Source organism: Camelus dromedarius, chromosome 9, assembly GCF_036321535.1.
Source record: "Camelus dromedarius isolate mCamDro1 chromosome 9, mCamDro1.pat, whole genome shotgun sequence".
Taxonomy (NCBI): domain Eukaryota; kingdom Metazoa; phylum Chordata; class Mammalia; order Artiodactyla; family Camelidae; genus Camelus; species Camelus dromedarius.
Window position 1 is genome coordinate 12,703,867 of NC_087444.1, and position 26,242 is coordinate 12,730,108.

General features: G+C 37.8%; 1 protein-coding gene across 1 annotated transcript; it reads left to right on the forward strand.

Moving 5' to 3' along the window:
• The first annotated feature begins 3,786 nt into the window (after positions 1 to 3,786).
• Positions 3,787 to 10,162, forward strand: PRMT6 (protein arginine methyltransferase 6). The gene is made up of 2 exons (XM_010975875.3): positions 3,787 to 5,221; positions 7,399 to 10,162. The coding sequence occupies exon 1, from the start codon at positions 3,996 to 3,998 to the stop codon at positions 5,124 to 5,126; it is 1,131 nt and encodes a 376-aa protein (XP_010974177.1). The 5' UTR covers positions 3,787 to 3,995; the 3' UTR covers positions 5,127 to 5,221; positions 7,399 to 10,162.
• Positions 10,163 to 26,242: the final 16,080 nt, after the last annotated feature.

The following is a 26,242-nucleotide window of genomic DNA, read 5'->3' on the forward strand; positions in this document are numbered from 1 at the left end:
CTATGCTGGCAGCTTCCACGTAACTATAGCAAGGAAAGAACTAAATCATTTAATGAATATTCATATCAAAGAGATATTTATAACATTTTTCATGTCATTGTTCTTTTACCAATTCTCCAACATACACTTTGAGAATTACAATTAGTTCTTGAAATCCTGAAGGAACTATCATCAATTCTTATACTAGGCTTTAAAATACATTTTAAACAACAGACCTTCAAATTAAAGAGGAAAGAAAGTTAGAAATAAGTATCTGTAGGAAGAAATCACATCAGAATCTGAGATAAAATAATACAGGAAAGAAAAGTTGGGAGTTAGAAGTGGTATAACAGTTTGCTTAAGTTAAAAAAAAACCCATAATAATAGATAATATAACACTAACCCTAAAATACAAGCTCCTTGGGAGTAAGGACTTTTGTCTTTTTGTTTATTGATATGTTCCCTGTTTCTGGAATACTTAGTGCAGAGTATTAGTCCAGAATGATAAATAAATGGATGAATGGATAAATACATGAGAGTGATGCAGAAATTGATCATGGTTCTCCCAGTCATACAAAACACATCTGTGACCCTGTGTATACTCAGGACCCAATATGGAATGTGGAAATGGTTCAGATTTTAGTACAACAAGCTAGATTCTCAATAGAAAAGTGAAAAACAAAAAATCTTGGTGTTCAAATGTCCCACCTCTGGCACGGAAAAGCCAGATGTATAAATAGTTCTGGTAAAATGGGATAAATGAAAAAAGAGTTACATATAAGTGTTATCAGGGCACTGGTTGAAAAAGCTACAAAAAATTGTTAACATCTGAGCATTATCTAAAAAGATGAGCGACAGGACAAAGGAGTTCCACACTCAAAGCAAAGGTACAGAACTGTCAAAGTTCACATTGATTTTGGAGAACAGTAAACTATGGATTTCAAACTTTTAACTATAACCCATAGCAATATACATTTAGTACACTTAACTGCAACAAGTTTTATGAAATAATACTCACCTATACTCATTTTATGCGTTTGCTATTTTCTATTCTATTTCTTCTACTTCTTTTTTTTAATGCTAGTGAAAGTGTATTAAATCAATTTCAAGATCCATTTGTTTGAAAAACATTATGTTTGTTCATTGAATATAAATGGTGAGCAGACCACTGAAATGAAAACACAAAGAACACTCTGCCAGCACAGTTGGAAAACTTCTCCCATCCAACTGGTTTGCTGCTGAGCTGCAACGCTCAGAGGACTATGATCTGGTCCCTCTCTTACTTAAAACAACTCAGTGTGGTAGAAAAGATAAGTAAAGAAATCTCTCTATATATCAAGCCGAGTACTAGAAGGGACAGTGGCACAGGCCATTTTTTCTCTAATCTGGCCAATAGTTAGGGCTTACCATTATTCTATCTAAAAGGGTTAAGAAAGTTTGGAAATGAAATAATTTCACATCTGGGAGCATCTTAAATTTGACCTGTATCTGGATTTACCCCCAGAGTTTCCCAGAGTCAAACTGTCATACTGAACTACAAAAAGCCAAACTCTCTTTTCCTTCCTCTCTGAATAGCAATTTGTTTCCACATCAGTCTTCATTGACTGGCCAGGCTCTGTTCTAGTGCTGGGAACTACAATAGCCAGGAAACAGAAGTCCAAGTCTCCTGGAGTTTATATTTTACAGAAAATAAATAGACAAATAAATTATGTACATTCAGCTATGAAGGAAATAAATGACATCTTGGGTTAGAAAATAGTATTTAAAGTAGCCAGGGAAGGACTTTCTTAGGAGTAATATTTGAGACCTGACAGTTGAGGAGCCACTGAAGTAAAGTGCTAAGAAGAAAAACAATTTTCCAGGGCCTGTAAGAGCATAACTGAAGACCTAAGACAGGAAAAAGGTATCATTAAAGGTCAGTATACCTTGGGCCCAAAGAGGAGTTGGGAAGAGCAGTACAAGATGAGATGGGAAGTTACGTGAAGTTACTGGATTGTTCCAGTAACAGGAATAAGAAGTTACTGGAGAATGACACGGTCCAGTTTAGATTTTTAAAAGCTTATTTTTGTAGCTCTGTGAAAAATGGATTAGATAGGGGTATGATTTAGCAGCAGAGAGATCTCTTTGGAGACTGATTTCCACACAAGGAAAGACGGAAAATTGGACTAGGGTGGAGGCAGTGGAGAAGGAGAAAAGAAGATGGACTCAGATATATTTTGGAGGTAGAACCAAAAAAACTTATATTCAGAATTTCTTTAAAAGAGATCAAAGTAAGTGAAGTGAAAATTGGGTAGAGGAGTGAATGCATTTAAAAGGGAAGGGCAAAGATTTTGATGGCAGGAAGAATGGGAGCAATATACCCTGAGTAAGCCTAGAATTAATATATTAAAGTGGTCACACTTAAGACTCTGATCCCATGTCCCGCTCTGGACCGCTATTTTCTTAAAACTAGGCAGAGAGGAACTACTGTGAGGATTTTTATCTTTAAATGGTTGAACCCAGGGCACTGAAAAAAGATAGTTTACCCAACAAAAATAAATAAAGCAAGATTTAACTAAGATCATTTTAGTGAAACAGTTCTCATCCTGGCTGCACAAATTCCCTGGGTAGCTTTTATAACTATATGTTCAGGCTCCACTGGAGTGGTTCTGATTTAACTGGTTTGAGGTGGGACACAGGCATAGGCATTTTTTAAGTCTTCCACAGAGGATTCTAATGAGCAGCTAGAATTGAGGGTCCTGAGTTAGAAGTACAGCTGAGGATGTCAGGTCAATAAGCCTATTTTCATTAAACGACAGATTAATAGAGACAACGGGGTGAAGGAACTTTTCCCCCCAGATAAGGAATACAGGCCCATTGGTTAAACATAGTTTGAGATTACAAGAAAATAAGAGTCACCTTTCTTCATGTGATTATCTTTTTTCTTAAGCTGGGAGAAAATATTTTCTCACCTTACTTGAGAAGAACAGAAATACCCATATAGACATCACATGTATTTTTAAATGTATTTTATTTCTATCATGAACAACCAAGAGGGAAGAAATTAACAGCTGATAATTGACTGAAAGGAAAATGGAAGGGAAAGAGGGGAGTACCAATCTTGCCCAGACAAGGAGACACACAGGAAAAAATGAATTGCAGTGGAAAAGTGATCACGAGGGAAGAAAGATTCGGTTACTTCTGGGGGTGTGGGGGAGATTGGTTACCTGAATAACCTGGCAATGGGTTTAACTGTAATCACACAACTGTTGCTTTTCAACTGCTTCTTGGTCTGAACCTTTCCGAGATTTAACTCTTGAATGATCCACACAATTACCAGAGCAGGACTAAGAGCCAAGTAACCATTCTCCTGCAAGAGAGACCAAATTGTAATGTTTTAACTGCAATGAAATTCCTTGTTGCTGGTGGGTGAATGGTGCGGTAACTGAAGGCAAGAGCAGTTCTATAACTTGCCCTAATCATTCTATTAATTTGTGGTCTCACTGGAATCAGAACCAAGGCATTATACAACGTTAGATTTTTACTTTGTTCCATTTACACTTCCCCTGCATTCTAATTCCACCCGAAAACGGGGAAGAAAAACACGTAGTGCAATTTCTAAATCTCCACGTCTGGAGAGCTTTAAGAGCCGCACCCGTTCAGGTGAGGCGGTAGTGTGTGAACGGTGCCGCCCAGAGAATTCGGTGTAATAAAGAAAACCTGGGAGTTGAGCAGACAATAGTTTTAAGTGGGCGTGTCCACTTCAGGAAGGGAATGAAAGCAGAGAGAGAACTGAGGATCTAAGGGAAGGAGGGGGAACGTAAAGAATCATAAAATGTAGGAGCCGAGGGTGGGAAAGGGATTCCGGGACTCCGAAGAAGCAAGTGGAGGAGTTCAGGACAGATCGGCGGCATCCGGCCGGCGTCCGCGCCCAAGTGGGAAGCCCGAGCGCGCACTACAAGTCCCAGAAGCCCCCGCTTCCTGGAGCCCGCGCCGTGTCGCGCAACGCCCGCCGGGAGCCGGCCCGAGCCGCCAAGATGTCGCAGCCCAAGAAAAGAAAGCATGAGTCGGGGGGCGGCGGCGGCGAAGGAGGGGAGGGAGCCGAAGAGGAAGATGGCGGAGAGCGGGAGGCGGCTGTGCCGCGACCCCGGAGGAGTAGGCGGGAGCGGGACCAGCTGTACTACCAGTGCTACTCGGACGTATCGGTCCACGAGGAGATGATTGCCGACCGCGTCCGCACGGACGCCTACCGCCTAGGCATCCTGCGAAACTGGGCAGCGCTGCGGGGCAAGACCGTACTGGACGTGGGCGCCGGCACCGGCATTCTCAGCATCTTCTGTGCCCAGGCCGGGGCCCGGCGCGTGTACGCGGTGGAGGCCAGCGACATCTGGCAGCAGGCCCGGGAGGTGGTGCGGCTCAATGGGCTGGAGGACCGGGTGCACATCCTGCCGGGGCCGGTGGAGACGGTGGAGTTGCCGGAGCAGGTGGATGCCATCGTGAGCGAGTGGATGGGCTACGGACTCCTGCACGAGTCTATGCTGAGCTCTGTGCTCCACGCGCGGACCAAGTGGCTGAAGGAGGGCGGTCTTCTCCTGCCGGCTTCCGCCGAGCTCTTCGTGGCGCCCATCAGCGACCAGATGCTGGAGTTGCGCCTGAGCTTCTGGAGCCAGATGAAGCAGCTCTACGGTGTGGACATGAGCTGCCTGGAGAGCTTCGCTACGCGCTGCCTCATGGGCCACTCAGAAATCGTGGTGCAAGGCCTGTCCGGCGAGGACGTGCTGGCCCGACCGCAGTGCTTTGCTCAGCTGGAGCTGGCCCGCGCGGGTCTGGAGCAGGAGCTGGAGGCCGGGGTGGGCGGGCGCTTCCGCTTCAGCAGCTACGGCTCGGCTCACATGCACGGTTTTGCCATCTGGTTCCAGGTGACCTTCCCCAGAGGGGACTCTGAGAAGCCCCTTGTGCTGTCCACCTCGCCTTTTCACCCGGTCACGCACTGGAAGCAGGCACTCCTCTACTTGAATGAGCCTGTGCAAGTGGAACAAGATACGGACATTTCCGGAGAGATCACGCTGCTGCCCTCCCAGGACAACCACCGTCACCTGCGCGTGCTGCTGCGCTACAAAGTGGGCGACCAGGAGGAAAAGACCAAAGACTTTGCCATGGAGGACTGAGCATGGCCTTTTCTCCCAGCTACCTCCCGAGTCGGCCAGACCTGCGCGGTAGAGGTGGAGGGGGGTCGGAGGAGAAAGGGAGATCTCACGAGCAAGTAGGGGGCCTTATCTTCCGTCTCCCTTTTCCCTCAGGGCTCCTGGGGAGGGAGAGTAACTTCAGTCTCCCTTCCAGGAGAGTCTTCTGGCGGTATTTATTAAAAAGTGATTCCTCTCCCCCGCAACGATCGAAACAGCGTGTTTATTAATGGTCCCTTAAGCCTCTAAAGCACGTGGTACCAAGCACTTGTGTTTCCCTTTAGTTTCATGCAGGAAAGAAAAAAGGGAAGAAAATGTCAGCTTATGAAGGCTCCTTGCACATCCCTGACACCTCACACCCAAAGTCTGAAGCCAGGAAGAGGGTAAAGGGGTTTACAGTTAGATCCCATAAATTTCCAGTATGACTAATACCTCTCTAGAGCTCATTCTCTGAATTCTGTTCCTTCCCAGGCGCCTCTAGGCCACAGTACTTCTTCCTCATTGTTCTTTAAATAAATTTTACTACTGGTGACCTGAGGGAGGAGAATGAGCAGGAAGTTTAAATAACACTTGGTACTTCCTTAGGGTGCTGAAGTTGGTGAACACAGTACTCCATTAAGTGCGATAAACTTCCTGTGTAATGGTGCAGCATACCTAAGAAATCTAGAAGATAACATTAGGAGAAAAAGGCCTGAAAGACACGAAGTAGTATGGATTTTTTAATTCTTGTCTTTACTATTAAGATTTAATCAAGAGAACATTTCATGTATTTTCCACAATAAAATTTTTGTGTACTTCTTTAAAACAGGCTGGTAGAGATTTCTTCTGAGCCTGACCCAAGATCTTATTTAGCACCATGGGTGAATTATTTAAGCTCATAAATTAAGGAAAATATTTTCCCAGCTTGAAAATTAACCTCTCATTTAGAGGGATCATGTGATTTGGCCTACTTACATCAACTAAAATTTTTTTTTAGTATGTTTCTTTTTTTCTTTTTAGCTCAGCTAAATGTGAAAAAGTTGTGAATTTAGGAAAATAATTTGTAATGAAGTGTGAGTCATGTTATCAAATTAATTTTACCAATGTTTCCCTCCTTATCCCCGTGGCAAATAAAGCATTGGCATTCTCTCTGTTTTTACAGATGAAGTAAGAGTCTTGAGTACTGTTTGAATTATAATGGTTTCGCCTTTTTAATATTGTTAGTTCTTAAAAACAGTCCCTACAGAATATAGCTTCAGGGTAATTCACCTATTCTTAATGTATGGTTTCTTCATGCTAGTAGAAAATAGATGTGAAAAACTGGTCTTCTGAAGTACTCTAACATAGAAATGTTTATTATAACTGAGTTTTCTTCTTTATTTTGCTTATCAAAATACTTAAGTATTATGACTAATTTGCTAAAACTTGGTGTCAGTACAATAAAATCTGCCATTATGAAGGGAAACATGTACAAAATCATCCACTTTACAAGATCCTTGAATAGTAAGTAATATATTTATAGTTGTCACCATGGTGATGTTAAGATAGCCTATGTAAATAGTACAGTCTTAGCAAACTAGGCCTGGTTTAAGCTAGAGGAATAAATTAGTTCCTTCTGTTAGGATCAACTGTATTTTAAGTTGAACATTTATTTAGTATTTTAGTATACAGTTTTGAGTAGATTTCTGGTGTTTAACTTCCTACAGTAATCCCATTGCTGTTTGAATACATGAAAGCCTTCTACCAAATTCCATTTTTTAAACATGTTTTATAAATATATGAATCTGTAGAGTTCCCACTACCAGTATAACCACACAAAGCACACCAGTTAAAACTGGGTAACTACAGAAGTAAAAGGTGAGTATGTCATAATTAGAATGAAAATTCTTATTTTTACTGTTTTCTCAAAAATAAGATGAATTATAAAAATATACCTAAAGCAGTTAGTCTAGAGCAACATGGCATAGTGGTTAAAAGCTTGGACTCAATCCAGACAGGTCACACTGGAACCTAGGCTGCATCACTCTTAAACTGTGGGCAAAATACTTAACCTCTGTTTTCTCTCCAGTGCTCTCATGCAAATGGGATAGTAATCCTACCTGCCTCATAGAAATGAGAGGATACAATAAGTTAATACATATAAGCACACAGTGCCTAGTGCGTTAAGATCTCGGTAACTCGTAGCTGTTCTAATATGCAGACCTGGAGCAGGTGGACACATTGAAAATGTGCTACAGGATAAATAGTCTACATTTTGATTTTTTTTTTCTTTTTACAGGTTTTGTTTGACAGTATCAGCATGGCTGTATATGACGAGCAATATGTGACACTGGACACCACGTGACCCAAAGGAAGCTCAAGCCCTTTGAAGTGAGGACACTTCCAGAAGGATGAGATTGTGAGACGCATCCAACATCCCAGCATTATCCGAGCTCTGTGTGAACTGGTATTGATTGTTCAGGGCCACTTGGGCCTCAGGAAGGAACTGCCAGCCATAAGGAGAGAAAAACTTAGTGAAGTTCTGTCTGCTTTCTCCCAACAGCCTACATTTATTTAGCACTGAAACTTTCCAAGTATTTCTGTTAACTCACTGGACAAGTGGACATTTTATTGAGTATACAATAGTCATTGTGATAAGCACTTAGGTTACAAACCATTAAAACATAGTTTCTGCCTCCAAATAGGTATATTCACATGATAAACCAGAAAGTAAAATAAATTAAAAATAATGGGCAAAAGACTGGGGTGGTGTAGGTGTTAGGGAGGGCAGGTAATTATCTTTACATACTAGGAAAAAGAGTTACACAGATTTTTGAAGGATTTGCTTAAGGTTACATAGCTAATTCTTGACAACTGAACACGTCTTTCATTTCCTAACCTCAGATAACCCCTTAGTTTTAAGAAGTCTCATTGGAGATCTGTCTCATAGGCCTCCAAGAGCTACCTTCAGTATACAGGATCAGTAGGTTGACAAATACTAGCCACTCATCAGTATCCCTGTTCCCATTTCCCTAACATAGCTCATCAAATGTGGCAGTTTCCCAGGAAACTGAATCCTCAACACAGTAGCAAAGGTAGACAAACTGCCATTCTCCTTGGTACTTGGTGCCGAAGAGCACACATCCAAACAAGTGGTCATTCATTTAATGATTTAATAAACACCGGCTATATAACAATTAAGTTCTATGATACATAAGCAAATCCTACTCAGAAAACTGGGTTCAGCAGAGGAACAGAATTACCTACATCAGTAATCTGCATTTATTGTTTAGCCTGGAACAATTTCATTCCAATGAAATTTTACCTCTGCTGAAGCAAGGATGAGAAGCCAGCCCTCTTAGGAACTTCATTCTCAAAATTTCACCCAAGTGCAAAAATACACCTTATCACAGATTATGAGCTCCTCAGAGAAAAATCTCTCTGTGGTGTTAACTCCCCAAATAAATGTGTCGTCAATATAACTGGTTTCTTTCAGCTAACAGACACAGTGCAGTGGGTAGAGGGCCCTCTCATACTGGCTGCTAGAAAGCTGGGCCAACTTTATGACTCACTTGTGCTTTACTTAGTTTTTTTTAGCTTTATATCTGCCTTCATTTCCATAACCCAACTTTTTTCTTGATTTATCCCTCTCATAATATTAATTTTTTTTCCAGAATTTATGTATCTTCTCTTCTAATACTTTTTTGGCATTAAAATACTTTCTGGAATGCCTGCAGGATTTCTGAGGGTGAGGAAGTTAAAGAGGCCAGAGGAAAAAAATTTACTATGGAATGTGGTATTGGGCATTGTTAATGTGGGTGGATAGCTGACTGGATCTTATCCTTTAGCCAACCTGCAGCATTTTACACTTTGTAGAATCAAGATTTCTGAATTGTAGCAAACAGACATGTAGACAATCTTGAGGAAACCTCGAATGTTCTCCAACTCTTTGTAAGCCTAGAACAAGCCCTAACTGCACCTTAACTACAACAGTAGGATTGTAGATTACCAAACCTCTTCCAAACCTGTGTCAGGATAGTCTAAAGTGATGATAAGGAGCAAGATGACATAATGAGACTATTTCTCAAAATATCATACATGCTTGTAGGAAAAGACATTTGAAACAAAGAATCTGGGCCTAACTAAACACAAAGAGAATTTTAATAAAAACTGAGGCATCAACAGCACTGGAATTGTGCTCCTTGGGGAGCTTTGATAATTAAATTCATCGCTGATAATAATAACTTTGGGGAAAGGCTTGTGAAGATTTCAGTTGGATAGATTTTTAGCTCCAAAAAACAATCACTTATAACAGAAATTTAGAATATAGAGAGCTGTGGGGGTGGGATGAGGGGGAGTTCCTCTTTCTCTGGGCTGTCCCCTGCAAGAAAAGGAAGGACAGAAAAAGGAAAGCGGGATGGAAAGAAGTCCTCCCCACACATTTTTAAATGCTCTACAGGTATTCCTACAATCATATGAGATACGTGTTTGTAAAAATCCTTCACATTCTGCAATACTGTGCACTAAAAAATAACAAACTTAAGGACAAATTAGGTTGGGTGGACCATCAAAACCTATGCAGCTTTGTAACTAGGAGCACTAGGAACACTAATTCTAATAAAAATAGTAGCAGTTAAAAAAGATGTTACTCCTAGTAAATAAACACTGCAGTAAATAAGACAGCTTGACGGGAGAGCATGAGGAAAAGTTACAGAGACAAAGCAAAATGCACAAAGATGGGGAGAAGCCTTAATACCATTTCCAGGACATAGAGCATATGGCTGAACAGAGCCAAGAGGGTATGAATGCAGAGTGTGATACACTCCTCTTTGGCTAGCTGCATTTAACTTGTGTCAGTGTACACTAGTGTTTGGCGCTTGCTACCTGGTGGTGGTAAATATTAATGATGGGAATGATCACATATGAATCAGTCAACTTTCACATTATGATTTGAAATTGTTCCTCTGTTTACCGATATCATTTGTTTATTTTGCAGAAACATGCATGTAGCACAACATTCTGTCCTTTGTTCAACTTCCAGAAATTAAAGTAACTCAAAATTCTGTTGGGTTTACAGATCTTCCCAGTGCAATCTTTCTTAAAGGAAAATGGAATAGATTCAGAAGCTTACAGATGGCTATAACCATCTTTGAACATCAGTCTATTTATTATTTTGGTCACCAGGAAGATCAACAGGAAGGGAGAACAGAAATTCTGGGCTGTGTACAGTGGAAGGAAAATAGTTGAGTATTCAGGAGGTGGTTAGAAGGTAGATAGACAGTGGGATTGAGGATTATAGGTATTTTTGCAGAGCTGAAGTTCAGCATAAAAAACATCATGGGGTTAAAGAGACCTGAAGTTAGTGAGAGAAGCACATAAATAAAGAGTAGGATCCCCATGCATACAGTTTGCCTACTTTGTAATATCCTTAGGGTAAGCTTTTCCGAAGTCATGGGCTCAGAACATAACTAAGATTATTTTGAACAATTACAAATTATTGCTTATTTTGATACTTGTCCTTAATCTCACTTTTCAGCTTAGTTTCTAAATCTATTCAAGGACTCTTCAATGTTAAGACCTTCTAATCCTCTCAAATTTATAAACAAAACCTTCCAACCACCATTATTTCTGGTGATATGCAGTTTAATAATGGGTGGTATGGAGTTGGATGACATTAGGCATTAAAAAAAAAAAACACTTGCAGCTTTAATCTTGGTGAAACTATTATATTTAAGATCAAAGTGTAGAATTTTAAATTGTATATGATGTTATTGAAAGGATTAAGATCCCCAAATGGTTAAAAAATTCATTTTATGCATTCATTGGAGTCAGACTTTTACCAGGAACTTCTATAAAAATAACAAACTCCTTATTTTAATGTGAACTTCTCACTCTACCATTATTTATCATTTGGTGAATTATAAAAATAGGAAATATTTAAATGGTTAAGTATGTACAGTAAAAGAATTAAAAAGAGAGGATTTGGAAAATCCACAGATTAAATACACAATCCCTGAATAACTGAGAATTTACTCTAGTCAGAATATTTAGGAGAAAACAGAGAGAGAATGACAGCAATTACAACAAGGGGATTTTAATATGAAATGAAATTAGGAACTACCAGGAAGTGTAAAGTTTGTAATAAACAGAATTCAGCATCAGCTAGCTCTGCTTGAACCCCAACCAGGGGAATTTTAGAGAGCCCAGACATTATTATAAAGTAAAGTTGCATGTAAATTAACTCCATGATATTGGGTCCTAGAGAAATGGGCTTCAGGATGATGCTCTGTAGAGATAGGAGATAGAACTGTTGAGTTATTAGCAATCAGACAAGTTCCTTAAAAGTAAAGCTAAACCAATAAAGGATGTGGTCATTGTACCATCCGCACAAATAGTGATGTTATTTGAGATTAAAATGATATGTTATTCAGTGCTAAAATATGTGATATGGTTGTTAGGGAGATATCATTTTTCATTTTTTGATTCACTGTCTGATTAATTTTATACCAGATGAGGCTCCGTAGCGCAATGGACTTCTATTTTATACCAGATGATACTGCATTCATGGAGACATGTAGTGAAAACAGCATATGCTGAAACTTTATGCCAAATGATATTCTAATGCACCAGCTACTACTTCTCAGCATGTAGAATGTTTTTATGCAATAATGACATATTAATCATACTGAGCAAAGTCCCATTAAAATCAATGACATATTAACTTTGTTTACTTCACATGAATCATACATAATAAAATAATGTTATGTAAAGAGTGACTTTCATCCTAAGGAAAACTCTGTATCATAAATTTTCATGTAAAATAAACTCCTTTTGTCAGACGTGCCACAGCATACATATATAGTCATGGTACTTACATAAAGCATCTTTATTAATTTTTAAATCATTATTGAGTTCCTAACATGTGCTAGATGCACTTCAAGTACATTATTTTACTTACTCCTTGAAATAGCTCTGTGAAGTAGTTCAAATATCAATCCCATCTTACAGATGAGAAAACAAAGGCATGGAGGGGTGAATTGCCCAAGGCAACAGGGAGAGTCAGTGCTTGAGATTCATCACCTAAAGTCTGAGCATCTGAACTACCACACGGTATATCCTATCCGTGATGCCTGAGCTCTCAAGGAGCTGAGACATCTTAAACCAGGATCTCCAAAAGCCAACTTTGAGACAAGGATGCAAGGAAAAGTGTTTATCAGGAAGTGTTCCCAGAAAATGCTAGAAGGACAGCTGGGAAGCAGGACTAGGAAGGGAAGGAGATCTGGTTAGAATGTCATATTAAGTCAAGTCCCAAGAAAAGAACTTTGGCTCAATCCTGTAGAGATGCCCTGGAGACAGCATAGATCACACATGTCACCAATTAGGGAGCAATGGAGCTGAAACATTCATACGTTCTCACCCATCAGACATTGGCTAATGACTGCCCCTAGGGAGATATAAATTCCTAGCGACTTCCCAGCTCTCATGTAGGTGGGCAGAACAGTGTCCATAGCCTAAGGGCAGTCCTCCAGTGAAGGGTCACTGGTGTGGAAGGTTAAGAAAGAAAGTTGAGGGAGCAGATAATTTAAAAATGGTAAAGGATGCAAAGGGACAAAAGGGGAGTAAGAAGCAGAAATAGAGCACTGATAGGCTATTGCTACTGTCCTAAATACCCTTTCTAAGATTTCTTTACATCTAAATAGTTACATAGTTACAGACATTTATTCTGTTTATGTCCCTCTTTATCATTAGATGTTTTAAAGCTGCATAAATAAAATACAAATATAAAATATTTAGAAGGAAAGTTGATTTCCTATTCCCCACAGTTTAGAATGTATCTTTCTACTGCATAGAAAATATTGTGTATACACACACACACACATATACATATATATATATTTTTTACAAATATATAGACATATTATTCTGGAAATTATTTTGGAGGTCAAAATATATATCCTAAATATTCCTTGAAGTCAATACATGTATATATAACTCTTTAAGAATATGAAAATATATGGATACATAATCCATAATTCATTCAACCAATTTTCTGTTGATAAACAACTGTTTGCAATTCTTTTCTACTACAAATTATATTTACCCTTTTCTTCTTTCTGTTCTCTTCCTAAGTGATCTCATCCAGTCCCATTACTTTAAATAGTGTACCACCTATATGCTGATGACTCCCCAATTTATAATGTCATCCTTGACATCTCTACTGAGTTTCAGACTCTATAAATGACTGCTCAATTGTCAGCTTCACTTGCACATAATAGGCATCTTACACATAACATATACACATAATTATATACATAATTTTACCATATGTGTATATATCTCTAGACAGAATATTCTTGGGTTTTGCTTGTTTTTTTTTTTAACAAAACCAGTATATATTTATCAGATATGTTCTGCATGAGAGAAGAGTGTTTTTGTACTTTAGGGCAGAGTTTCTGGCTTAACTGATTTTGCGAAAGGCCTTAGATGACTTTGGAATCCCATATGTCAGAAAATTCTGTTACTAAAAGGAAATCAAAATACTGTATCCCAAACAGAAGACGATATGGTTTTAATTGAACAATAACTTTGGGACTAAGTTCAGTCCAACAAAATAATAAAATATCTATTTGCAAAATAAAATTAAACATAATATTGTTCCTCAAAAAAATCTTAACCAATTTACAACAAGTTTTATTGGGCATAAATTCACCCAAAACTCAATGCATATGCCAAGTCCTGCTATAATGTGTTAAAATTGCTTCTGTATGTTTGTGGTCCATCCATATCTAAACTATCCATATGAAATGTGGCATTAGCATAAAGTCTAACTATTTCCAGAAACCTTAAAATAAGAAGTGTATTTAAACATTTGTCTCACAATATATTAACTGTAAGTCACTTAATCTCAGGAAAAATAGGCAATATTTTAACTATATCTTGACAAAGATGCATTAAATCTATTTTTTTTAATGTTTTATTGCTTGCAAGTTTCAGCCTGATGTGATTTTAAAATAGCCAAGTTATAAACCCCTGAAAATTGGAGTTTATAATGGAAATACTGACAGACTCTTAACTTTTAGGATGAACATGCTGCTGTAATGACATTTGCCGTTGCCGCCTCAGTCAGCGTAGCGCCATGACTGGGGTGCTAGATGTGGTATTTCAAATATGAAATTGGTTGAATACGTGCTGAAATACTTTGCTGTTTCTAAAATTTTAGAAAACTCATTTCTTGTTTTGGAAACTCCTTTTATCTGAAAAGTTACTATAGCAAACTAGATGGAGGGCTATTTTTCTATTTTCTGCAATATCTCCTGGGTTATCTCATCTTCTTCTGTGGCTGATTTCCACAAAGCTTTCCTGTCTCAGTCTGTTGCACCTCCATCCACCAGTTACATAGTCAAGCCAGAAAATGAGAGGTCAACCTTAGCTCATATTGCAACTTTCCCACATCTGATTGGTTGCAAATACTGAGTGTTTTACTGCCAAAATATATTTTGAAACCATTTATTTTTTTTTATCATCACTGCCATCACCTTAACCCATGCTACTAAAACCTCCTGCCAACCCAGTCACAATAGCCTCCTAACTTGCATTTCAGAATAATCAATAGTTGGTAAAGGAAAGTTCTTAATATTTATAGAATTCCAGCAAATAAAGCAGTAGAAATGATAGAATTAGAAAATCATCAAATTTCCAAAAAAGAAAAGAAATAATGCATACTTGGAAGTTGCAAAGAGAGTAGTTCTGTTCTCACTACACACAACAAAAAGCTAACTCTATGAGGTGATGAATGTGTTAACTAACCTGTTGTGGTTAACCTTACTTCAGCATATATATGTATATCAAGTCATCAGGCTGTATAGTTTAAACTTACACAATGTTGTATGTCTGCTATATCTTAGCAAACCAGAAAAAATCCTAGCTCTGTAATTCAAATGACCTTGAGATAAAGTAGGAATATATCAGAAAAAGAAAAAAAGAAAATCAGAGGGTGGGTATAGTTCAATGGTGGAGTGCATGCTTAGCAGGCACGAGGTCTGAGTTCAATCCCCAATACCTCCATTAAAGAAAAAAAAAATTGAAAAAAAAATTTAAAAGAAAAAGAAAACCACCATTTTGCAACCCATAATGAAATAATAGATCTCTGCAATGATTACCCATAGGTGTTAAAATCAGGATGTGAGTGGGTAATGGAGAATTTTATAATGAAGGAATCAGGCTGACTTGCTCAGACTCTATCAGCTGTACTCATCACCAAAAGTGGGAAAACCAGGTACTGTGTGTTGTAAAACATGATGAATGCAACAGGAAGCATACTTGCCTAAAATACTGAACCTGAATCGAATCAGGCCTCTAGATTTACGGGAGATAAAAGGAATGGAGGAATAGGTTAACACTATGAAGAAGCAATCAGCCAAATCCAGGATATAGACACCTACGGAAAAACAGTGGCCTAATTTCTCCAACAAATCAATGTCATATGAGAGGCAGTGATGACGAGGTGGGGTAGGAGGTTGTTATGGACTAGAAGAGCCTTAAATGCCGTAACAACTGAATGTAATGTGAGTACCTAATAGGATCTGATGCAAACAACCCATCTGTAAAAATAATATTTGAGGCAGTGGGGAAATTCAAATGTGACTTGTATCAAAAATATTAAGAAATTATTGTTAACTCTTTAGGTATGAAAATGGCATTGAGATTATTTTTTGAAATGTTCCTGTCAGAGAAACGTAATGAAGTATTTGTGGGTGAGATGACATGATATATGGGTTTTGCATTAAAATACTCCAGGAAAATAAAAGGAAAGGTGAAAGAAGGAAGATCAACGTATACTGACAGGTGCTTTAGCAGGATGATGAGTATATGGGATTCATTGTACTATTTTCTTTATTTTGTGTATATTTAAAATTTTCCCTGAAAAATCATCTTTAGAAGATCACTTAGGTTCCATAGAAAAGAAAGATAATGACTTAGCAAATGTAGGCGTAGTGAAATATACAGATTTGAGATATATATTTAAATTAATAGGAACTATCAATAAATTGGAGGAAGAGGTAAAGGAAAAAAGAGAAAGCACTGGTAATTCCTTGGTTTTTGGTTTGAGCAACTAGGTGAACAATAGTGTCATTTACTGAATTAGTTTAGACTTCAGAGGCACATTTTGGGGGATAGATTAAAAACCCAATTTAATTTCAGACATTAAGACCTGTATTAGTTTTCTTTGGATGCTGGAAAATAATCACCACATGCTTCATGTCCAAAAGCAAAACAAAAGTAATGTCTTACAGTTCTGAAGGTCCGAAGTTCAAAATCAGTCTCAGTAAGCCAAAGTCAAAGTGTCAACAGGGCTGGTTACCTCTGGAGGCTCCAAGGAGCAATCTGTTTCCCTTCCTTCTCCAGCTTCTAGAGGCTGTCCTCATTCCTTGGCTTCCTATTTTCTTCCTCTGCCCCCATGGTCACATCACTTCCCTGGCTTTGACCTTTTCATCTCTCTTAAAAGGACCCTTTGATTACACTGGGCCTACCAGGAAAATAATCCAGGATAAGCTCCCCATCTCAAGATCCTTAATTTAGTCTTACCTGCAATGTCTCTTCTGACAAGTAAGATAACATATTCACAGTTCTGAGGATGAGGACATAGACGTCTTTGGGGGCCACTATTCAGCCTACCTCAAGGGCTAATATATCTGAAGTGCCTGTCAGATATCCTAGCGGAAATGTCAGTTGGACAGTTAGATGTAAGCGTCGATGTCAAAAGAGAGAACTGAGAGACCAAATTTGGGAGTCATATACATAGAGATATGACTTAAAACTGAGTAATGCTTGAATCTGAGGAATTCCAGATTTAGAGGACAGGCATCCCAGGGGACTCGAGAGTCAAGAGTTCAGAAAGCCAAGGGAGCAGCCCATTCATGTAATGTGGAGAACTGGGTCTGTGTGGCTGAGAGGTCAAGCAATACAAAAGGTATTCATTGTATTTGGCATCATAAATAAAGCCAGTAAATTTTACAAGGGCGGTTCCAACAGCTGAAGTGGAAAGGAGTTAACGAATGAAATGGATCTAGTGACTAAAGACAATATTTGCAAAGCTTCTTTGGGAAGAGCAGTGAACACATGTGAGGGCTGGAGGATGATTTGGGTCAAAAAAGAGGTGTTTGTTTTTCTCAAGAGAGGAGATACGAGAACATGCTTGTTTGTTGATAGAAATGATCTCGCAGAAAGGGGAAAATTGATAACAAAGGATAAAGAAGGAGTAAAGGAGGGAAATCCTTGACCAGGTGACAATGTTGTTCTAGAGGAAAAGAGAGAGACTTTCATGGGAGCAGAGCCCTACTCTGGGCATAAAGAAGGGAGGGCAGGAAAAATGGGCACAAATGGAGGCTGGCAGTTCAGTTTGTGGAGTTACGATGCATACCTGCTTTGATAGCTTTGTTTTCTTAGTTACGAGAGTTCCAAGTAGAGCTGAAGGTCAGTTGGTGAGGGAAGGTTTGAGAATTTTTCCAAGAGAGATACTGTGAAATTCCTTTCAACAGGCCAATTTTCCCCTGACAAAAAAGGGGAGTGGAGTGGGAGGAAGCCTTCCCCTTGTGATAAGATGGATTTGGAGGGGCAGTTTTATAAGTCTGATATTTATAAACATATTATTTTCAAGTGATAATTAAATTATTTTCAAATATAATAAACTAATTGAATAGAAGAGAAAATTTCTTTTGTGCCAATGTAATACGAGTTATATTGGCTGCTTGAAATTCACCATTGCAGTATGGATTTAAATGTTCAGCATCTTTTAATGAGTTGTTAAGAAGCAGACTTAAAAGTACATAAAAATGATAGACTATATTTGCAGCCCTAGATGAGTGTTGTCCCTAAGGGGTGACATCAGTTAACATCCTAGAGTCCCACAGAAGTAGCTGCTTTATCCCAATTAAAATAGGACTGTCATTTCAAGAGTCTTGCTTTCCAAGCAGAATAATATTTTGCCCATCCTCTCCCAAGCCATAAGCAAATGATACCTCAATGGCTGAATGCTCAAGATTGCCTAGATTCAAATTCTTCTCACACAAACATCAGAAAGGCAAAAACGTGTTACTCCTGGGCTAAAAATCCTCCACCTCCATCTTGAGGTTTAGGACTTAAGGTTGTGAGTGACAGCAATGAAAAGTTAATGTGCTTAAACTCTTCTGAAGGGTATCAACTTTTGGGAGTATGTTTCAATGCAGTACCACAGTTTTATTATAGAAGGGATATGTGTCAATCTATTACCTCTGGAAAGAATGAGAAGTATGAAATAGTTATCTTAGGGGAAAAAAACGACTTTACTAGGAAAGCATAATGGGATTGTTTGTTAACATAGAATCAGGTTGCGTTTTTCAAGAAGCATTTTGGTTACTTTCATCAGATTCACACAAATAATCTGTATTCTTGATTTGATCCAGCAAATAACTTGATTCAAGAGTATTAGCAAACTATCCCCTAAGGGATAAAGAGAATTATTTCCATAAGTTATTTAATGTCAACTACATGTTGATTCTTCACTAATTTTGTTTTAATAATACCTGACTGCATCTGTAAATTCTGGATGTGCTCTGCTGTGGTTACCTGCATACCACAAATAACAACAGTAATATTTTGCCTTTGAATACTCCAGAGCTCTTTTATGGATAAGAAATTATTCTTACAACCTTTCCTTGAGAAAAGACCAGGTTTACTCTTCCCATTTTTCTGAAAAAGAAAAGTAAAGCACATGCATTAAAAAAGTACTATCCCCAAATCTATTAGGTTTCTTTGGACTTACAGTTTAATTCTTATGCCACGAAATTTGAATGAGTAAGCATAAAAATGTACACTAAGTGGAGCATTTAGGAAATCATTGAAAGGAAGCTGCAAAACTCCACCGGCTTTGTCTTTTGAATTCACTTCCAGAAAGAGTCAATTCAATTTGACAAGCATGGATTGAAGATCTCTGCTACGTTTAAGGCATCTAGAAATTTGTAAGAAGGTAAAAATATCAGTTAATGATCATTTGAAACAGAGACCCGTGCCCAAATCACATTAGGTTCACTCAATAGATTGTTGTTTTCTTAAAATTAAAAATGATGGCTTGCTGCCTACGTTGATGCTGTTAGACTTAACATTTTTATTGCTGTTGTTGTTTCTGTTTTGCGAATGATAGTGATGAATTTCAAATTCACTGATTTTTTTTCAGTGTAACAGACAGAATTGTTCAAAATTCGTGTCCCATTCATGAAAGAATAACTGTAATTACATGTTTCATACTTGGCTCTGAATTGGGTAATCAGCAGAATTACCTTCCCAGTTGGGTTCTTTCCTCCTGTACTTCTTGATGTAACTAGTTCTGTTTGGATATGTTCAACTAACTACACAGTTGCTAACTGAAGGCTATTTGTTTGTTTTTTAGATGAATAAGCTTTATGCATAGAGCAGTTTTAGGTTCACAGCAAAACTAAGAGGAGGACTGAGAAACTCCCGTATATCCCCTACTACCACCCATGCACAGGCTCCCCCGTTATCAACATCTCTCACCAGAGTACACTTGTTGTAACTGACAGCTAATTGAAGGTTGATGCTTATTCTTATGCTATTTCGGTATGTTCCTAATTACTTAAAACAGTTTCTTAGAGATACTAGTACTCAATAAATGTTGATTGATTTTAAGTTAGCTAATTCCAACCTTTTGAATTATAGGAATGTTATATAAAGAGGGAAGAGTTTGGATGACTGAGTAGGCAGTTATGCCATTTAAGGACCCAAAGGAGATTGGAAGTGATGTTCTGAACAAAACAGTTGAGGAGGGAAAAAAAGAAACTGATCACTGTAAGAGAGAATAATTGGATTACAAGTCCTCTTGCAATATCGGAGAGGCTTGTGCCTTTGGTGGAAAATAGGCCTACAAGGTAACCTTTACTGTACAAAGTGATGCTTTCCAAAAGTGCAGATATCAAGGTCATTGGCAGAATAACCAGCAAGATTAAATTAGTGACACTGGAGAGGAAAGATGACAGTTCAAGGGAGACAGACCAGAGAGGCACTCCCCTGGCCACTTCAGGGACTCAGGGCATTCAGTAGAGTCCCAGGAAAGGCCTAAGACATCCCAGAAGCAAATGCAGCCTACAGGGACATAACATCATCAAAGTGGAGGTTTTACGCATCCAGGCTGCCCAAATATTCTGAGTCTGCCTAATATCGACTACTAATTTTTAAAGGAAATATCTTTATTGTTTTGAGTTCCTACTACATGCTAAGCATAGAGTTAAGCGCTTAGGGGCTAAACAAAACAGACAAGGCGTCCTTCTCTGAAAGAGATCTGGGAAGCATGTCTATCTCTGGGTCTAACACAAGGTCTGTGTTCAGATGTCACTTCATTAGCAATCTGCCCAGACCACTCTATCAAAATAGTACCTCACTCCTTTACTTGGTAGTCTATCAGTCTCCTGTTTGCTCCCCCACCAGGACACAGGCACCATGGCAGCAGGGACGTTGTCTGGTTTATCACTTCATCATCAGGACTACAATAATGCCTGCACATAGCAATAAATATCTGTTGGACGAGTGCATGAATAATTAAAGAATTGAGCTTGTTTGCATTTTTGGCTATTGTAATCAAGTTTGGGAGGAACAATCATAATTTTTTCATCTACTTGTCTACTTTTCTTCAGATAAATTCTTAGAAGCAGAATTGTTGGGTGTGCATTTTTTTAAAGACTTTGATAGAATGCCAAGTTGTTGTTCTAAAAAGAAATTCAAATTTATATTCCTCCAGTGTAGGACAATCCTCTTTTCTTATAACTTTCCATACAAGGGCATCGTCAATTTTGTTAACTTGTATGAATTTTATGGGTGGAAAAGATATTGCAGTGATGTTTTATTTTAAATTTATTTGATTATTAGGTAGAGTTAAGCTAGTTTCATATGATTGTTGATTGATACTACTTTTTTTTGAGAATTGTTATTACAGTTGGCTTATCCCAGTATTCTGATCAATTTTAATTTTCATTGATTTGTGTGTTAGAAATATTTACCCTTTGTCACATATTTTATAAAATATTTTCAACCACTTTGTCATTTGTTGCTTAATCTTCTTTATGATGGGAATTTGGCTGTAAAACTCTTCATTTTTTATGTCATCCAAACAATCAAAATTCTTTAGTTTGCACCTGTGGAAGATTAAAAATTGCTAAAATCTTTCCCAGCTCTCTCATCAAGAAGTAGGGTTTTCTTTGCCACTTCTTAAAATTGGCAGATCTTGTGAATTGCTATGACTAATAGAAAGAGGCAGTAGTGACTTCATGCAAACTTCTGAGGAAGGACTCAAATTCTCTGAAGTTTGTGCTTTTTTTGCCTCTTTGAATCCCTGAGGCCACTACACTGTGAATAAGGCTACTCTAGCCATCTCGAAGATAAGATACCAGTCATCCCATTTTCCCTAGCTGAACCCAGACACCTTTTGAGCCATGATCTGATCACAGCCACAAGTTAGGCTGGCCAAAGTCAGCATAAGAACCACCAAGCCAGTCCACAGAATCATAAGAAATAATAAATTATTATTTAAATACAGTAGGGCAATCTGTTACACAGCAGTAAAAAACTGATGCAGTGGCTTTGGGTTATGCTGTTATTTGCTAACTTACAAAAATCCATATCTAAATTTTATTTTAGTATATTTATTATTTTAATTTTTCCTTTTTTAATCAGGTGCAAATTATTTTCGATGTACATGTGAGACATAGCTTTATTTTTCAAATAGCTATATAAATGTCCTCAAATCATATACTGAACATCCTATATTTATCTCACTCATTTTTAATGCCACCGTGCTAAAATTCCCCAAATTTGGATTTATTTGGTAACCGTTTAAGCTTTCCATTGTTCTATTTATTTGTTCCTAGTTCAGTATTACACTTTTAATAAATGCAGCTTTGTATGTTTTTGTTTTTTAAAAAAGACTATTTTTTAGAGCAGTTTTAGATTCATACTTCAATGAGAGGAAGGTATAGAGATTTCCCATATAGTCCCTTCCCCCACACATGTGTAGCCTTCCCCTTTATCAACACTGCTCACCAGAACAGTACATTTATTATAATTGATTAACCTAAACTGACAAATCATAATCACCCAAAGTCTGTGGTATACATTACAGTTTACTCTTGGTGTTGTAAATTCTGTCAGTATGGACAAATGGATAGTGGCATGTATCCATCATCAAATATCATACAGAGTATTTTTACTGTCCTAAAATTTTTCTGGGCTCTACCTTTGCATCTTTTCCCTCCCTCCCTTCCAAAAATGAATCTCTTCACTGTTTTAATAATATTGTCTTTTCCAGAATGTCATGTAGTTGAAATCATACAGTATGTAGAGTTTTCAGATTGGCTTCTCTCACTTAGTAATATGCATTTAAGATTCCTTTATGTTTCTTCACGTCTTAACAGCTCATTTCTTTTTTAGCACCAAATAATATTTTATTGTCTGGATGTACCAAAGTTTATTAATCCATTCACCTACTGAAGGACATTTTGGTTGCTTTCAAATTTGGTCAATTATGACTAAAGCTGCTATAAACATTCATGTGCAGGTTTTTATGAACATAAATTTCAACTCCTCTAGGTAAATACCAAGGAGCACAATTGTCCAATTGTATGGAAATAATACATTTAGTTTTGTAAGAAACTGTCAGATTGTCTTCTAAAATGGCTGTAGCATTTTGCATTTCCATCAGTGATATATTAGAGTTTCTGTTTCTCCACATTCTCACTAGCATTTGCTGTTGTCAGTGTTCCAGATTTTGGTCATTCTAATAGGTGTGTAGTGGTATCTCATTGTTGTTTTAATTTGCATTCCCTTAATGACATGTTATGTGGAGAATCTTTTCACATGCTCATTTGCCATCTGTACATATTCTTTGGTGAGGTGTCTATAAAGGTGTTTGGCCCATTTTAAAAATCAGATTGTTTTATTATTGTTGAGTTTTAAGAGGTTTGGTTTTTTAAAATATATTTTGGATAACAGTTCTTTATCATATGTATGTTTTGCAAATATTTCCTCCTGGTCTTTGGCTTTTCTTCTTATTCTCTTGACATGTCTTTTGTGGAGAAGTTTTTAAATTTAGTGAAGTCTAGTTTGTCAATTATTTCTTTCATGGGTTGTGCTTTTGGTGTTGTATCTAACAAGTTATCACCATACCCAAGGCCATCTGTGTTATCTTCTAGAGTTTTATAGTTTCATGTTTCACATTTAGGTCTGTGATACAATTTGAGTTAATTTTTGCAGAGAACATAAGATCTGTATCTAGATTTTTTTTTTTTTTGCATGTGGGTGTCCAGTTGTTCCAGCAACATTTGTTGAAAGAGACTATCTTTCCTTCATTGTATTGCCTTTGCTCTTTAATCAATGATCAGTTGATCATATATGTGGGTCTATTTCTAGGCTCTTTATTCTGTTTCATTTCATTCACCTGTTCTTTTGCCAATACCACACAATCTCAATTATTGTAGCTTCACAGTAAGTCTTAAAGGTGGATAGTATCAGTCTTCCAACTTTGTTCTTCTTCAATATTGTATTGGCTATTCTGGGGCTTTTGCCTCTTGATATAAACTGTAGAATCAGTTTGTTGATATCCACAAAATAATTTGCTAGACTTTTGATTGATATTACATTAAATCTATAGATCAAGTTGGGTATATATGTATTGGTTCCTTCTAGTGTGTTATTCGAGTTGGGTATACACGTCTTAGCAAATCTGATGGTTGTTAAGAGTTTGCTCAGTTTAGGGCCTTTTTTCCTTCTTCTTCTTCCCCAGAGTTTTAAATTTAATGGTCCCTGTGTTTTATGTCAATCATGTGTTCGTCCCCAAATGTTTTCTTTTTAAATTCAAACAGTCTTAAACTCAAATAGCTATGGATCAGGAGATTTCTCCTAAAAATCTGAAATTTTGACTTGGATGATCTGGCAACACTGGCCTAGAATTCCTCGAGAGCAATCAGTTCAGGTGAACGTGAATAGCAGGCATTTCTATCCGCAGGCCAGACCTCTTCTGTTAAGCTACAGGCCATACATCTAGCTGTTTACTGACATTTCCCCATCCGTAGAAACTGCTTTTCTGGTTTCCACCATTGCCAAGGAAGAGACAGGACAAACTATTTTTCCGCTCGTTTGCAGGTGACCCTCTTCCCTTTCCTGAATACTTGGAGGAATTCTTTACAGAGCATACCTGCTGCGTACTAGATCCCACGACACTTGGTTTGTAACGAAAAGACTTCTTTATCACCTTTATCATGATCAGGACAAGATTTTCATTATCATGACCTCTTTATCATCCCTGCCTTCAAACCTCTTTCTAAAACGGGAACCGTTACTGGGGTTTTTCCGGATTTACTTCACGAACTTTGTAAAACACTGAATCACTCCCTTTGGAAGAATTATTTAATGTCAACTTACAATGTCTACTTTCAATTTTGTTCAGTTTACACTGTTCCTGAAAAGTGTCCCATATAGTTTGTGTTGTAAGTTTGAAACTAATCCCAAGTTTCAAGTTTCTTGCCTATTTTGTTCATTTTTGGTGCGTTTCAGTGGGGTGGGCTTTAAGCCTTCTCTTATTTTTACATCTTTCCTGGAATATCTTCACTTCATGTTTGATGTGCGTGTTACATAGTACATGGTTTATTAAACATCTTAATCTCACTTTACTGTGAGAGGGCTTGCTTTATTTCCTCCACATATTCCCTTTTCAAGGATAGGGTATATGCCACCTGTAAGCATTCAATAAAACTGATTACATAGAGGGATTTACGAGCAATCTACTGATGGAGTTGCCACCTGAATAAATACTTGGCATTCATGATTATTCAACATACTTATGTTGTCCCTTTGCCTCTTCCTTAACCTACGAGTCAACAAACAAGATACTTTAAATTTTGTACTTACTCTGAACATTCTAAGAACTTTCATTTAAATTTTTTTCCTTAATAAGTAGAGTCACTTGTCTAAGGTGGTTGTAAAGTATATCAGTCCCAGGTATTAGAGAAACAGAACCAACAGGATATGTATTTATGAATCTTTATCTGTCTATCTACCCATCTATCATCTATAGAGAAAGAAAAAGGGAGAGAAAGGGGGATTGATTTTAAAGAGTTGGCTCATGCACTTGTGAAGGCTTGGCAAGTCTGAAATCTAATGGGGTAAGCAGACAGGTTGGAGACCCAGGGGAGAGTTTGCAGTTCAAACCCAAAGTTAGTCCACTGGCAGAGTTCCTTCTTGCTTGGGGAGAGATCACTCTTTGTTCTGTTAAGGGCATCATTTGATTAGTTGAGGCCCATTCACTTTATGGAAGGTGACTGACTTTACTCAAAGTCCACCAACTTAAATGTTGATCTCATTCAAAAAACACCTTCACAGGAAACATCCAGAATAATGCTTGAGCAGATATCTGGCCACTGTGGCCCAGCCAAAATGACATATGAAATTAACCATCACAGAAGATAGTTTTTATAGGTGTTCATATTTAAAAAAGTAAGTTATGTGGCATATTTGGGTTATTGGAAAAGAAGGTCTATCCTTCAGTGAGCCGTCTGTTTGTTTACTGTTAATGTGAACTGACTGGAATCATAGCTATTTTAAACCAACATTATCACAACACATTACAGGAACTGCATATGCTGAAAAAAAAAAACTGGGCAGTAAAACATATTGATGAATAGTTATTGACAGCTTTTATCCAGACGTGCATTTGCGCAAACAGTGAGTCCCTACTTTTGCAACAGGCATTCTTATCACAAGCCTGCGTAGGCCATAGTATGCATACAGTCTAAGCTCAGAAAAAACATGGACTGAATAAGCAAGCCTTGCTCCCACATTCACAGATAGCATCTGGAAAATTAGATCCATATTTTGATACAAATATACAGAAAAGGGGATGCATACTTTGGGGAAGGCATTTGCTTGGGGTACTATAATATTATTTGTTGAAATGATTAGTTTACATAGCTGGGGTTTTTTTTTCCAAAAAAGAATAGAGGAAAATATTTTTTCTTCTAGAAATATTTAACTACTATGTATTCTGCCTTTACTATTTTTTTTCAGTTTTGTTTTGTTTGGAGAGTAACTCCACAGATATAGAATGT

What these genes read in the sequence shown, in the direction of transcription:
- PRMT6 (XM_010975875.3), top strand. Translation starts at nt 3,996, where the DNA reads ATGTCGCAGCCCAAGAAAAGAAAGCATGAGTCGGGGGGCGGCGGCGGC.